The sequence below is a fragment of the Branchiostoma floridae genome, chromosome 11 (genome assembly GCF_000003815.2).
Source record: "Branchiostoma floridae strain S238N-H82 chromosome 11, Bfl_VNyyK, whole genome shotgun sequence".
NCBI classification, from domain to species: domain Eukaryota; kingdom Metazoa; phylum Chordata; class Leptocardii; order Amphioxiformes; family Branchiostomatidae; genus Branchiostoma; species Branchiostoma floridae.
In genome coordinates this window covers 13,731,843-13,747,889 of record NC_049989.1, presented here as the reverse complement: position 1 = coordinate 13,747,889, position 16,047 = coordinate 13,731,843, and the positions used below count along the sequence as shown (strand labels likewise).

The 16,047-nt window shown below is 38.0% G+C and overlaps 3 protein-coding genes across 9 annotated transcripts in view; all 3 read left to right on the top strand.

Annotated features, from left to right (window-relative positions):
* The window catches only part of LOC118426535 (P2X purinoceptor 4-like), a 16,180-nt gene extending 9,585 nt beyond the window's left edge, over positions 1–6,595 (top strand). For 2 of the 3 annotated variants that reach the window (XM_035836018.1, XM_035836017.1), the window contains exons 10-12: positions 750–815; positions 1,662–1,763; positions 5,861–6,595. In XM_035836018.1, coding sequence (XP_035691911.1) covers positions 750–815; positions 1,662–1,763; positions 5,861–5,965 — 273 coding nt within the window. In that variant the 3' untranslated portion in view covers positions 5,966–6,595. Of the gene's footprint in view, positions 1–749; positions 816–1,661; positions 1,764–4,615; positions 4,652–5,860 lie in introns of all 3 variants that reach the window. The other variant, XM_035836019.1, reaches the window with a different exon arrangement.
* Positions 1–16,047, top strand: part of LOC118426514 (coiled-coil domain-containing protein 157-like) — a 1,184,186-nt gene that overhangs the window by 162,172 nt on the left and 1,005,967 nt on the right. The window lies entirely within an intron of this gene.
* LOC118426508 (nitric oxide synthase, brain-like) overlaps positions 7,975–16,047 on the top strand; it is a 95,474-nt gene continuing 87,401 nt past the window's right edge. For all 4 annotated transcript variants that reach the window (XM_035835959.1, XM_035835957.1, XM_035835958.1 and 1 more), the window contains exon 1: positions 7,975–8,220. The gene's annotated coding sequence lies outside the window, so the exon portion shown is untranslated. The remainder of the gene's footprint in view (positions 8,221–16,047) is intronic.

The following is a 16,047-nucleotide window of genomic DNA, read 5'->3' as shown; positions in this document are numbered from 1 at the left end:
GTCAATTTAACATGAAAACCTGGACCAGGAATTCATTTTAACTAAATTGTTAGCACATGTGTGACTCTCATTTGGCTCTTATTGATTAAATCATTACCAAATGTCTCCTCTGTCATTCCAGCTTAAGTCAATTAGTTACTTCTTACAAAATCAGTTTTGAAAAGGAGTTATACTATGACAGATACAGATTTCATATTGCTCATGATTCTGGTAAAGGAGAAAATAAAATGTACTGGAGATATATAGTGGACTTTATCATTACACATAGGCACACACACACACACACGCACGCACGCACACACATGCACATGAATACACAAGCACACACACACACACACACACACACACACACACACACACACACACACACACACACTGATATACATGTACACACATGCACGCACACTGTTACACATACGCCCATACACATACACACACATGTACACACACACACTGGTAAACTCACATACACACATGTACACAGTGTCACATAAACACACACATACAATGTTCAGTGCATTAAAGAGTCTGCCACCCTTAGATTTTTAACCTTTTTCTCCTAAGGGTAACTTTATTCACCAAAGCTATATAAAGCTACTGCATAAATCAGCATGAAGATGGTTAATACTCCACCTAACTCTTCTGAGATTACTCCAGCCATGTCCAATTTCCTCCTGTTTATTTTGTGTTATTGAGTGAACAGGGACTGGATGATGAATGCTTGATACGTGATTATTGTGTTGTTACAGGCCGGTAAGTTTAACATCATCCCCCTCACCATGAACATTGGCTCAGGCCTGGCACTGCTGGGAGTGGTAAGTCACTAATTCTCTGTCCCATACTGTAAATGCCATTATGTTGGCAGGGATTTAAGTTTGCCTTAGAGAAAATGTTTGTATTATTCGCAGTAGTGCTCTAGCCACATACACATATTACTGTTACAGTAATGGACACACCAGTTTTAAGTTATCACTGAAGTGGTCACTGCAAAAACTGTGAACATAAAACCTCTGCAAATATTTCAAGAAGTACTGAACAGTGCTTTCCCCAACAAGACTTAAGAATTTCTTTCATTGTTATTTGCAGAAAACACTATAGGAGACAATTTCTTACTACCTCTGCCACCATGTTGGAACCAATTATGAAAATGGAACACACAAAAACTCCTTTAGCCACCATTGTTCATGAAAAATTCTATGATATTTGCATTGTTAACAGTTATAGTTGTAATATTTCAATGGTCTTGTTATGTTACAATGCTATGTCATGTTTACATTGTTTGATCTTGAAAATCTAATGTGTAGAGTGAACACAATTTTAGTTTCAATGACTGAAATGTGAAAGTTTAAATATAAATCCTCATCATCCTTGTTTTATAAGCTTACACTACTGTAAGTGCATTTAAGTTTGCAGGGATTTAATTTTGCGGTAGCGGGAAAGAGAACTTTTCGCGGTGGTTTTGAGTTCGCGGTAGCACCATGCACTGTAGTCTCTTACAGCCATGGAACAATGTTCGCAGTGGTTTTAAGTTTGCGGTGAAGCGGCCACTGCGAAAAGCGCAAACATTAAACCACCGCGAAAGTTTCTGCATTTACAGTATCTTCTTTTGCTCTATCACTTGAGCCAGTGTGATGCTATTTCTTTATTTTTTTCTCCCATAGGCTACCATCTTGTGTGACATTGTAGTTCTGTATTTACTGAAGAAGAGATATTTCTACCAGGAGAAAAAGTACATGATGGTGGATGATGATGATGACCTAAAGGTGAGTTTCTTCTTTTTTTCAACATTTTTGATAGCTTTCATAGCTTTTGATGCTTGAAGTATTAACAACTTAATATTCATCAAAGCAAGATTATTATGTTTATTACTCTTTGGTTGGATACTCGGTAGAATAAAGCGGGTGTCTCACTGGATTGCAGCAAATTGTGCCGGGAAAATTCATCAAAAAATATCTCTCCAGTGATAATAGAATTATGCTCAACATTTATGCACCATTTTGAGCCATTTCGGACACTTAATTCAGATTCGTTATTTACACACTGGTTGCCTGTCGCAATTTTTCGCAATTCCCACACATTAAGGTTTTTTTTAGATTTGATCTAAAACCCTTTAACATACAGAGAGTTATCTTTCTATATATATAAGGCTTGGAACATGTCCAAAATGTATACATCTACATGTATAATGTATATGTATTGCCACAGCAATCAAATCTCTTAACTGATGCATTAGTTATTCTATAAAGCAAATAAAGTCACTATTAATAATAATAATGATAATCGTTGTAACGCTAAGTGGTTTGTTGAGAATAGGTGAGCCTTTGAATTAAATGTGATATATTTGCCATCTTAAGAACTTCTCATTTCTATCTGGCAATGCCTTTAGGCCATGTTGATTTGATTATATGGATGACATACTCTTGGAATCCAAAAACTGATGCGAGCGTGCAAATAACAAAAATTTGACTCCAAGAAATTTGCCTTAATTATGAAATCTAGCTGGTCAGGAAGGTTGAATATATGACTGAACACACAGTATATCTATAGTATTATACCAAACAATAGATTCTTTGTTTTGTCACATCTTCTTTGACCTCCGAATATCCTATGACATTTATATAAGTTTCCCGATATCTGCTTTTGCAGTCCATGGCATATATTTGCTTATTTTGAAGCTGCTTTGTACGATTTACAGTATAGTTGAAAACTTTTTTTTATCATTGAAAACGGACAAAAATTGATGCACGCGTGGATGTCATCTATATAACCAAATGAACATGCCCTTACGTAGTCTAAAAACCTTGACAAAACTAGCCAGATTGAACAATGTGCTTAAATGTGAAATTCCATCTTTTATTCAACGTTACTGTAGATTTTAAGAATGAAGTTATAACTGAGAATTGCAGATTGCTTTATTTTGGGTAAAATGCAGAAGTTGTCTTGTGTGTATGGTTCCTCAAGCACCCATGATTAAGAATTCAAAACAAACATTACTATCTATCAATTTGAAAATATTATGCATTAATCAAAATACATCTGTTTTGAAAACTGTTTTACATGTACTGGTAGTCAACTTTGTTTGGGATTTTTTAAAAGATGATGAGCTCAGATGGTCAGGATTTCTTAGATACAGGATTCAATGTTCTGTGGAGAGTATGTGATGAATCTTTCATAAAAAAGTGAAATGTCAAACAAAAAACACTTGTTCAAAGATCTCGAAGCAGAATTACAATGTGACAACTGTGAAAAACTCCAGAGCAGTTATGTAAGCCCTTCTCAGTAGAGACCTAGAGATGCAAATCATATTGGAAGGTCTGCATGCCTTTTTCTATGAAATGTATCAAGCTTTTCACTAATGTGGCCAACCCAGTCTTAGTCAGCGTTAAGCACAACATCAGTATATTTTTCGTAAAGCGTGATTGCTTGCTTTTATTCCACATTGCACTTTTTTTCTCTTCAGAATTCATCATGAAGTTCTTTATGTGACGTCGTCAACTAACAGACTATCCAAAAAATATTGGTTGTGTCGCTGTTCACAGCCTAATTTTACCAACCAAGATACCCAAATCTTAACATGCAGCTGAAGTGTCATGCATATGCATTGCCGTCTTCCTAATTCAAAGTATTGCCAGCTCTCCTAAATATCGTTACGCATTGACCCGCAATCCTGAATTTACTGTTAATCATTGTCCACTCTTCTAAATTTACCGTTAAGCATTGCCAAGTCTGGTCCCCCATATGCAGACCCTCGTATAGATTTTAGAAAGAATAGGTATGGGAGGCGGCCTTTCCTCTGATGCTCATACATCATCAATGACCTGAGTGAGGAGAGGGAGGGAAGAGTTTCCCCTGAGATTCCCACAAAGATGCTGGAGATCTCCCTCTAACGAACGGCAGCTGCCAAGGATTACAGCGCCATCCCCTGAGTGTTTGGGTGCTTAGCAGCATTTTATATAGGATTGGTACTGATACAGGGATTGTAGGAGGGAAAACCTGAGAGAAAACGCAGAGTTGTATGACCAAACACTACTTATTGATTTGCCAAAAAGCAGTTAAATTCATTGACAAGCAACTGAATATGATTTTGGAAACAGACGTTTTAGACAGCCACCCACTGCTTTTCTACAGTGACACTGTCTAACCTTCATCGACACACTACTTATTGAGATTGATTGAAAGAGAGCCACTGGTCTTGTGGGGACTGCCTTTAAGAGTTGGTGAAAGCTATGAAGGAAAAAAATGAGTAGTTGAAGAATCTCTACTCAAAAATACTTAGTTTGAAGTCAGCCCACTTATCTTTTAAAAGTGACATGAATAAAAAGGCGAAAAACTTGATTTAAGGGCAATTAATCTTTAAACTTACACGCCAATTGGGATCACTGAACTGCAAGCTACTGCAAGCTCTAACCAAGTATAACACACACTAAACGCTAAATGAACAGAAATCTAAATGCAAATGAAGAGAAAAGTTCTTGTTGTTGAAATCAATAAAGAGCACCATAAAAGATTATAAATTTGATTAGTTTAATGCTTTAAAGCCTTTGACAATGATCAACAAGTCTTACCCTTTGTACTTTTTTCTGTCTTCCCTGCATATCTGCCCCCCTCCCCACAGGGATATGGACTCTTAGATTCCACAACCAAATAAGAGGTGCGTAACGCCTCCGTGTGCATGTGATCATTCATTCTGTGTGCTGTTACATTCTAACATCAATATCTTTGTTGAAATGATGTGTTATGTGCAGAGAAATAATGGACAACTTTATCATTTTTACATCGCGGATATTCTTTCCTTTGTTGGCTTGTCCTCTTGGTTTGATGTGTTGAATAGGAGAAAAGATCAAAAGTAGAGGTGTTTCAGTCAGATAAGACGTATTCTTAGGAGTAGAAGATGGAATGCTCGGCAATGTTCAAGGTCATGACTTGGATCTGCCATCTGGTGTCTTAGATATCTGAGCTGTAGTGAATGTGCTTGACTTAATGCTCTTTGTGATAATTGTATAATTTCATTTGTGTGTGCCGTGTCGTCTGTGACTCATAAACTTCTATATATAAGGCCACACCAATCTTATTTGTTGTTTCTCGAATTTTTCTCGTACTTGGGTCAGTCGGTCGAAGTTTGAAGAAAAAGGATAAACGTACCATCCAAAATAGGCACGTACAGCTGCTGGAATTTGAGACCCATAGTTAATTTGAAAAAGGAGTGGCAGTGAAATTTTGTCAACACGAGGTGTGGCCTTCAATTTAAATTTTTTATTTTTTATTTTTTTTCAAATTGGAAAAAATAGGTCGGAAAATCCGAGAAACAACAAATAAAATTGGTGTGGTCTAATATGAATAGAACACAGTAGTGTATGTTCTAGAATTTTTTTTTCAAGAGTACCTTTTTTTTGTTTTCTTGGAAATAATGAACCCATCATACAAGACTAGCAAGGATAAATAAGGCCACAGCAAGTAAATCTTATGGATGACATCCTCTGTAGCTTCCAAATCTAAAGTGAGAGGGCCCAAAACAAAAAGATAATGAAAGAATACTCAATTTTCAAGATGGAGACTATATATTACATGTATGTTGTAGCAAATGAAAAAAACATGGAATCACAACCAACAATTCTTTTATTCCTGCATTCAATAAGTACAGAAACTGACACTAGAAACAGTCCTACACTCAACACTACCTCATTTTCCCATTTTCTAGATGTTCTTATCATGTCCATTGCCAGAGGGGAACAATTTTTTTATTGTGTGTATATGTCATCAATAAAAATTTCTTGCCGTGGCCTAAGTGACCATAAGGTGTTAAAAGTTGTCTGTCATAATCTGTTTGTCATCTATAATGTTGCATTTGTTGGTCTTTTAGCTCTTTGCCAAACCAAAACAACCTGGAAAGTTGTCTGGGAAATACGAGCAGTTGGAAGAAGACCAGACCATCAACCAGCACAGCAATGGAAGCTATGGCTCGTAAACTTCAGAACTTTCGACATCTTGCTGCATCAGCAATTTCTTCTCATCAATTGGTTTCAATTTTGGAAGTAGTTGAATTTTGAGTTTCAGGTTTCTTGTACCTTGTAGGTGAAGGTGTAGATTATGTCATACTTTTTAAAGGACTAAGTAATAGGTATGGAAAAAACTCAAAATAAGCTCTCTGAATGAGAACTTGTATATGATATATTATATGTGTGGGATACACTAAATCATGAAGCGAAGGAATGTTGGTGCAAAGTGGGTGAATGCAATATATATATGAAAATATAGATTGAGATATATTGGCAGGAATTCCAATATTTGTATGAACCTATTGTTTGCTATAATTTGAACAGAGAATTATTCAGAAATTTTATGTTATATAAATGGTGCATGTGAGATCACCGTACGTTGTCAGCAAATGTACTTAAGGTAAAAATAGGACAGCAGTAGAAAAGTAAACTTTAAGTCGTCCTCAGGTGAATGTTTTCGTATAGCATTTTGAGAGAAATATGATATCCTTAACGCTTTATGAACGATCTTGGCTTTTGATCAACAACAGAAATGACAAAAGTATTTTTGTATGAAGTCCTTTACAAATCATGATAAATAAAAAGTTGACTGCACCGTTCTTTTTTGTTCATTGTGAGAACATTTTACAAGTAAAAATAGATTGGTATCGTTTTTTAAGGACACTTATTTTACATCGTGCCGTCTGCTTGTCCAGCATTATATAGGATGATAGTATCCTACTTTGTATCATGAAAAACAAACAATTAGTATTCTTCTGTCCAAAAAATTCAACCCAACTTAATTTTAACTAGCCTCTCAGTCTCCTTCTGCTGTATAAGTAGACTCCGTGCTGTGAAAGGGAGTTTGCCGTGACAGCGAGTTTCCCCCGTCTCCGGTGGTTCATGTGAAATCTCCGGGGGAAACTCGCTATCAAGACAAACTCCCTTTCACAGCAAACTCCCTTCCGAAGGCTGCAACGGAGTCTATGTATAAGCCAGTTGCTTTTTACTCTGGTTCGAACCCGTCTTGATACACAATTTTTTGATGATTTTTTCCATTTATCATGAAAACCGTCGTATCATAAAATTTGTAACCAAAAATTTGCTTAAAATACGTTTATGCTTGTCAGTTCCCAAAAAAGGATATGAAATGCTCGGATATGTTAAAGATGAATTCCATCGTATCACAAAGTTTTTAATTAAAACGTTGCTTTATGTGCGTTTTTTTTCTTCTTGTGAGTTCCCCCCAAAGTTAGCAAACGGTCGTATATGTTCCAGTCAGCGTTATGGCGACGACTGTACGGAAAGGCAACGACCATTTACGAGACGGAAAACTGTATCGCCCCCCGTCCCAATTGAGAAGGTGCGACCTGATGTACATTAAATTTTGTAGATTGTCTCCGTGCGCATGCGCGTTACTTCTCTTAGAAAGACATCACAAGAAATTAACACCTTCCAACGAAACTCTGTGATTCGGATACGTCAGAAGCTCTAATATATAGATGATATGAGTTCTGTTTTTTTAGCGAAAGTTCGTTTTTAATCAACAAAATTCCAACTTAATTCGTCCTCAAGCCGTCAGAAACGACTGCCAGTCTGAGCGCTATGGTTAATCAGCTACACGGCCCCATGCATGTAATCTGCCACTCAGTATCCCGATATCCGCCCATAATTGCTCCCCAAATAACACCGACACCTTTGATTACCTCTCCCGCCTTCCCCGCCCGTTCTAATAGGCGCGGAAGACGCTGTATCGCCATCCGTCGCTGTCAGTAATCAGAAGCTCGTTAAGCTCCGGACTTTCCATGGTCCGGCCCTCGTACTCTTCCGTCTCATCAATTCACAAGGAAAGGAATAAAATCCCGGCTGGCGCGCACGAGTAACCACGGATCCATCTCACTTGAATGGCAATTTCCCCAGTCATCAATCATGCGTGTGGGCGTGCATAGCTGCCTGGAGAGGACGTATCACCACTCCTGCACGTATCACAGCAGTCGCTACGTACTGATGCGCGCGGCATCACGCGGAGGTGCTGGACACCATTGCCGGCACAACTCTTCATTCAACCCTGGCGGCGTGCGTCTCGACTGAGTAGGGTCGCGATTTCCTTTGACAATTTTATCCCCATCCTGTGTTTGTGACAGCTCGAAATAGTCGAATGATCGATTGTTATCACGTGAGCGACTAGAGTGGCTTTTCCGTCTTCAAACTCGAAACGTCCGCAAAAGAACTCAGCTGAAAGTCGGTGAGTGGTTGTCTTCTTTCTTTAACGCTTTGCACATGATATATAAGGAGTTCGGAAAGAAGAAGTATCACGATAGGAAAATCTGCAAAGCTTCTAGCATATGATATAGTGGTTATAAGAAGTTTTCTTCACCAATTGCGCTGGAAACCGTTAGATATTTTTCATTCCTTTAACTACTCTTTCATGTTTCAATTGCGATCGTTATTGTATGGTATGTTGAACAGTACCATTAGCCAAGCCAATGGTTCTCCAGTGCAATAGGAAAACAGCTTACAAGTCATTCCTGTTACTTTACGCAACAATATTGTAATTTATCAGTAAACGAAGTGTATTCAGTCAAGCGGAGGATTTTATCAAGCCTCCTTGGTCAAACAAAAAACAGAATAGGTCAAATCATGATGCCGCAAGTGTTTCAATGTCGCAAGCGAAAATCGAAAACCTCCGTTATTGCGTAACTATCGTTCGATCCACGCAACAATGACTTAAGTCAGCGAGTGAACCATGCCAAGCTAGTTTTTCGATAGGAATGCTAGCCTTAATTGTCCTCTTGTTTACATCTTGCCTATCGTTAATTGGATTACCATGTTAAGTACGCATTCTACTCATTATATTTTGTTGGTCTAAAGTGTAGCGTATGTTTCGTGAATAACACCGAGTCTGAAGACTATAGTGTCACTCGATGAACAAAATATGTAGTATGCCACACGTTGAATGCAAAACGCCATAACAATACGTACTTTCTGTTTGAAGAATGACTATTACCATCTTGTCCTTGAGAACTGCTTAAAGAATACATTGAATGGTCCTTTTAAGAAAGGAGCCCGTATCGCTGTTGTGTGGCCGTTTTTTCTGCCAAGCTGCTAAGCATTTCATCTAGAGGATCACAGCAACAAACCTTTATCCACACGACACACTTGCATCGACTTTTCTAATATTTTCTACATCTAACGTTATACATACATGCAAATAGTGGATATAAATGGAGTAAAAACAGATATGTGAATACATCAACATGTTCATGCCCAGTTTAATATATCGTTTACATTATTAATTCTAAGGTGTAACATTGATTTGACTCGATTGGATTTCATTTGTTCGACTGTATACAGAATACAGCCAGGACTACCCAACTAGCCGAAGGCTGTTATTAAGGGCTAGCGCCGGTAACTGCACAATGTACAATAAACAAAATGATTTAATGACAATTATGAAGTAGAAGATTACAACGCGTTTACAGACACATGGATTCTGTTGTTAAGAACTACATGTAAGTTTTTAAGTGCTAGGTTATACAAACAATAGAAAACAGACATTCTTGGCCATATTTTTCCATTTGTACACAGTAAGGGATCTCAACCACTCCTACACTTAGGGGTGGGTACCGGTACAGAAAATCCAGGTACAGGTATAGGACCTGGACCTGAACCTGGACCTGATATTATCTCTGAAAACGTATGAATGGGTGGTACTCAAAATAAAGGATTCTGTTTTTTTTATGTATCTGGTGTCCATTGGCTTTTAAAAATTTCATATTTATCTAAACAACACTAACTGCCTATTTTAGACCAAGTTTAACTGAAGAAGCTTGGCAAAAATGGCTATCAAGTTGAACTCTCCTGTACTTCGCTCTTGATCTTTTCTTTGACCTGTAAGCCCCCCAAATTACACGTGAACGCCTGACGATATAATCTGTTCATCTTCGAATCGGTCCAACATCCGGTCTACTGTTTTTTCCGGACCGGTCTAACAAGAAAAAACCCGTCTTGTACCGGTAAGTACCGGTACCCACCCTACCTACAATGTAATTGAATTTATCTATTGGAGTTTTCCCACCCACATATTGTATATGTATATGACACGTACATTTTATTCCAAATTGAAAGCCGATTCGTACATCAGGGATTTATACCAAATTTTCTGTCGATCTTGTGCGAAACGGTTATCTAACACATTTGTTACGCCTAGGTGGTGGTGTACCTGAGGCATCATTGCTGACAATGAAAGACAAGATGATTGTGTTGATATTCCTGAGTCAACAATCCCAAATCTCTTAAGATCGTCTCCTTCCGCCTGGGCTATCAGATTTCTACATTATCACTTCCTTCCAGGAGTCACTAGGGCCGGCCTTTCCTGACACCCGGGGGCCGCTTAATTGCCCCCCATAAGGGCTTATGTGGATAAAGGATACTCTGGAGGCATTAGGGGTGGATGGCATGTGTGCGGGAGACCTGACTAGGGGCTGCAGTAGAGATGAATATGTCTTAGGCATAGGAGAAACACGTTGTGTTTCCTGTTATACCCCTGGGGAAAATCGATCGGACGACGATCCTGCGGCAATCGCCCGAGCCTTATAACAAAATAACTTTATTGCACAACAATTGTACAAGGTACAAAGTATGCCTTATATGTGGCAGGGACGGTTTTCAGGTGAAAGATACGTGCAAACCTCTTTCGATCTTATATATGGCCGATCTTCCATCGATACGCCCGAAGATCGTGGATAATGTGACAGTAGTATTACCGACTCTATAGCAAACCTATCTACACTAGCCTTTTTTTGGCATACCATTGGCAAGGACATCAAATTTTCGATCTGACCTCCAATCTCTTGATGAATGCCCTGGTATAAATGGCCTCTTTTAAAATTGATTAAAAGTGGATGTGTTGAGAGACTTTCAAGACAGCGGGCTGGGTCGTTTGTGTTCAAGGAATCTGGTTCTCCGTGAGCGTTCTGTCTGTACTAGTGGTAAAATTCAAAACAGACTTTCTATATTTCCCACTATTAATATATTAAAGCTTTGAACATTTGATGTACAGGTAGAAGTGTGCAGTACTTCTTTGTTCAGTTTACTTGCTACGTTTGTACAATGTATATATATCTATTTGATATTAAAAATACGTGATGCATTTTGATTGGTTTTACATTGCTGAAACATTTTTGTTGGACACCTCAGGACCAGTTCTGAAAACAATAATACGAGAATTTGAATCCCAACCTATTCTTTGTTGTAATTCTTTTTCAGGGCCATTACCAGAAACAACATTTTCCTAGTCCTTAGGGGGGGGGGGGCGACATGTATTATGTATGTTACAATAATGTTTAACTAAGCAGTCATGTGCAATGCTCTTTTTAATAAACCCTGCATTAGTATAGCCTTAAACATCAAGCATTATGCAACAAGAAGTAGAGTGTATCTGATACGGCAAGCCTTGTAGCATACATTTCAATATTTTCATCTAAATGTTTTCATTTAAAGTCAATAGTTTACGACAAGAACTTACAGCTATGGTGATGTCTAAAGTAGGTAGGTGGCCTTTTTTACCTTCAGCATTAATCAAGTTCTTTAATTTTGGACATTCATCTTGTTGATTATATCGTTATCATTTTGCTAATTGATCAAGATACAAAATCTCATTATAGATTGACGTTAATGTGACGCCATTCAGTCAAGAAAATTTCAAAACGTATTTTTACTTAGGTTTTACCAACTGCCCCTCATAATATCATACATCCATTTTGCTCTAGCTTGCTAGCAAGCCACACTCTTCAACATTCCACATACAAGTAAGGTCCAGGAAAAATCTTGTGTTTCTGATCGTACGGTCCTGGAAAAAATGGTTGGTAGGAACCTTCTATTAATCTCTATCCTTTTTTTAGATTTCGCCAGAAAAGATCTAGAAATACTCTCTATAAATGAAAAACCAAACAAAGCAAAATGCACCAGGACACTTGTATTTCAATATTTTCCAATCATACCGATATTCAACGTCAAAAATTTTCTATCATATTCAAACAGAAATGAAGACGATATTTTGGAAAATGACTCTTAAACATTTTCATTACTCAGATGTCCGTCCAAAAATTTTATGTCATTTGCCCATGAAAAATTTAAAATAAAATAAAATAAAATCTTTGATTTTGAAATTTTGAAGAATAGAATTTTAATTTAGAATTTCAATTTAAATCTAAAATTTCAATTCTAGTTTTCTTATGCCTAAATGTATCATATGTCATATGTAGCTATTTGATACAATTTGTACTATATATATCGAGACTTGATTATTATTTGTTACATTTATCTAGTTCAGTATTTCAAGACAAAAAAACTGATATTTGGAAAAGTTGTAATAACTTGTTTGTTTTTCAATCTGGTGAAAAAAATGTGTTTTCATTGCTTTCTGATTAAATAAAATAAAATTTTTGAACTAGATGAATGAGAGAAATATCTCTATACCGAGCAACAGTTTCTACAGCGTGCGCTCTGCCCATAAATCCTTACTGAAATGTCAAACAGGACTTGAGGGTGCGATGGGGGCACGTCCATGGGGAGTCATTCATTGCAGATGTGATCCTGCGCGATAATTTCCAATTAACTTTCTCGGAAAACGTCCCCAGAGCCCCGGTTGGCTCACAGGTAGGAGTAGGAATTAGTCGGACTGAGATAAGCTATGTTTGGATTGATGAATAACATCATTTGTTTAAGATTGATGGTGTAATAGGACGGCATGTACATGGAATAGAAACTGTGATGGCGGTATATGCCCTGTCGTGTTTGTATTATTTAGGGTTTTTTTATTCACCAATTGGGAGCATGTTGCCAATACTGTGCTTTTCTCCGAAAAAGAAGCCGAAGTCAATAAAACATTTTGGGCATGCCCTGGCCGGGGGGGGGGTATGTTGGGGTGGGGGGGGTGTAGAGGCTCATACAAGTTTTATAATTCCTCAAACTTTTATATCATGACGTGTTATGACGTAATTATGACGTCATTAATCGAATTTTGGGGCTAAAACGGGGAATTCTCATAATACCTAAATATTTCACAACATTAGTAGACCAAGACTACAACATTGACATAATGTGACTTGAAAACAAATAGAATAAAAAATAAGCATGGAATTCTCATATCAACGTGAAATACGAAAAAAAGAATTATGCAATAGATAACAGTTCAAACAATGTGGCATCAGCTTGTATCTAAGTTCTGTAGAAAAAATTCATATTCATATGGAACTAGACAAACCATCGTGTATAAAACATATCTGCTCTTTTATCTCCACTAGTACTATAACAGAAAAGCGAGGAGAAGTTGAATTTATCCAGCACTAGTCTCATTTTGCATCTGTGAACTGTATCTTTTCAACATGTCTTGTTGTGACCTGTACTTAGCCCGGTGTGGCAAAAATGTGCAATAAAGGTCTTCATCACTATAGATTGTAGTGGTTGATGGTGCCGCTCTTGAATGTGAAGGTACACTAAAGTGTATGCACTAGGACTGGGTATCGGTACAGCGTACCGGTACAAAACCGGTTTTCTTATTGGACCGGTCCAGAAAAACCGGACCTGAAAAAAAATCGGCGGACCGGATGTTGGACCGATTAGAAAATTAACAGATTATTTTATCAAGCATTCACACCTTTCGGTGCTTGCAGGTGGAAGAAAATAACAAGAGTGAAGTAGAGTAGAGTTTATAGTAATTTCTACCAAGTTTTACAGTCAATCGTACAGGTGCAGTTAGCGTTGTAGCATTTTAAAACGCCATTGTAAGTCTTATACTCCACCAAACAGATTTCTGTGTAGTGAAATAGACCATTGGTCATAATGAATCAGGTCCAGGTTCAGGTCCAGACCTGGACCTGATCCTTTGGACCTGAACCGGACCTGGACCTGAATTTTCTGTACCGGTACCCAAGCCTAGTATGCACACTTAACGTTCATGACCCGGAGTATTGCATTGCCATCGTCACGCTCTAGAAACAAAGTAAGAAAAAATAAGTATTTCATTTCAAATTACAAGGAAATGTACTACAGAGTTTTAAAAACTTTCTTCCTCATACATATGTTCATCGTCAATAATATCTGCACTGTCTTAAGTACTATATTGCTAAAACACTGCATGCGCGACGCGTCCGGACCACGTGGTCCAATTCCATTTCTGGGACCTTTCTTTCACATTTGACCCAACTTCCTGTTAGTGACCACGACATGGCTTGCATTGAAATGTCAATTGCGGTACTTTGGACACACACGCCTACAAACAAACAGACACACCAGCTGATAACTATATCACCTTTTTTCAAAATATAATGAACATCATGTCCAAGAAAATAAACAATGACATTGTGGATAGCAAAAATGAGAATTCAAATTGTGAAACCCTAGAGCTTGTACGCCAAACGTCATATAAAAGAGATTTGTCGTAAATAATAGTATCAACAGGTTGTCGTTTAACACATAGTGTTGCTGTGTACTTCTTTGACATTCGCCGTGAACTTCAAATTCATACAGTGTGAGTGGTGTTTACGAGCAAATGAATCATAAGCAAAGGAGTGTGCTTATTGTCCAACACGTAGGACAGGGGACATCGTTTGCTTTATGGGCTGATTTGTCTCGGTTGGATGAAAGAGACTTGTCCTGTTGAGTAGGTCGTTAGGTCGGGGTGACGCGAGCAAAAATGGCTCTAAAAGACATCAAGGAAGAAGCTGAGAGTTGCGCTTAATGCATCTTAATATAAATGTACGGTCTGTGTACAAAGAGACCGGCGTTTCCTAGAAAATGGAGGACATGTTGGGAGGTGCAGATACATGTAGCTCAAGGGTCCGTTTCTGTAACCTGGTAACGCTACTGGGTTATAACGCTAGTTCACCTTTGTCCGTGGGTAACCTATATCCGTTGTTTTAAAACTAGAGGGTGTTTAGGGTTATCAAGTCGGCGAAAGTTGTTTTCAAAGGGCTATATTTTGAAAATACAGATTGTTTTGCAGTTTGAAACCACCGTCCGTCGCATTGAAATCCATAAATACCCATAATACGGATATAGGTTACCCCGCGGATAAAGGTGAACTAGCGTTATATCTACTTCTAGTACGCGAGGATCCGTGAGAGACTTGCATCCGGATCAGACCATGGACCGCTGAGGGTTTTCGTGTAATACGTGTCTTACCGCTGTGGGACAACATTATATAGGACTCGGAGCTTGCTGAGTTACTCTACGTTGTGATAAGGTATCTGATTTCCTCTCATCATCTTTATCATATAGAATATCAGTAGCCAACTGTATTAAGACGAAATGGTATATATGATACGACTGTGCGTTTTGCAATAACAGAAGCTTTATGGCTTAAGCTTACACACAAAAAACGCCGTGCCAAGTCCTAGCGTTTGCCTGATTGACAGATTTAAAAAAAAGAATTACCACCATAAAAAAAAGAGGCATTTTTTTGTGTTTGTGGCAGGTAGAACGTAACCAACAGGTACCAATTATGCAAATATGCCCTTAGTTTGCATAACTAATTCAAGTGCCATAATTCTACATGTGATAAATGATAGGAATTTCATACTTGTAACATGTGTCGGTTAGTCAAAAGTGTACATTACCATACGTAGATTTCGTAAACGCGCGAAGTCGTTTGCATAATTCTAAATATTTCAAGGAGGTAGGAGGTCTCCGAACTCTTGTTGTTTAGCCTATTGAAACATTGTCATACTATCGTATAGAGACGGCCCTTAAATAGGTATCGCAGTAGTGCCTATATTCCTTATACACCAAATCAATCACAGGCGCCCTGGATGCCTTTGATATTTCTTTTTGAGGTCCCACATCACACATGTATATACCAGTTTAGCAATTATCAAACAGATACAATGGTAACTCTGAGACTGAAATGAACTTCACGAAATCCAAATCACTGCAATAGTTACACATGGGAAATGTGAAATGACACATCAGTATTCAAGTTTGACAGTTTCTTCTTTTCTTAATCAGCCGTGAAAAAGACTATGTGATGCACGACTGCTTCCACTGCATCAGTTAAAAATGAACGCTTCTC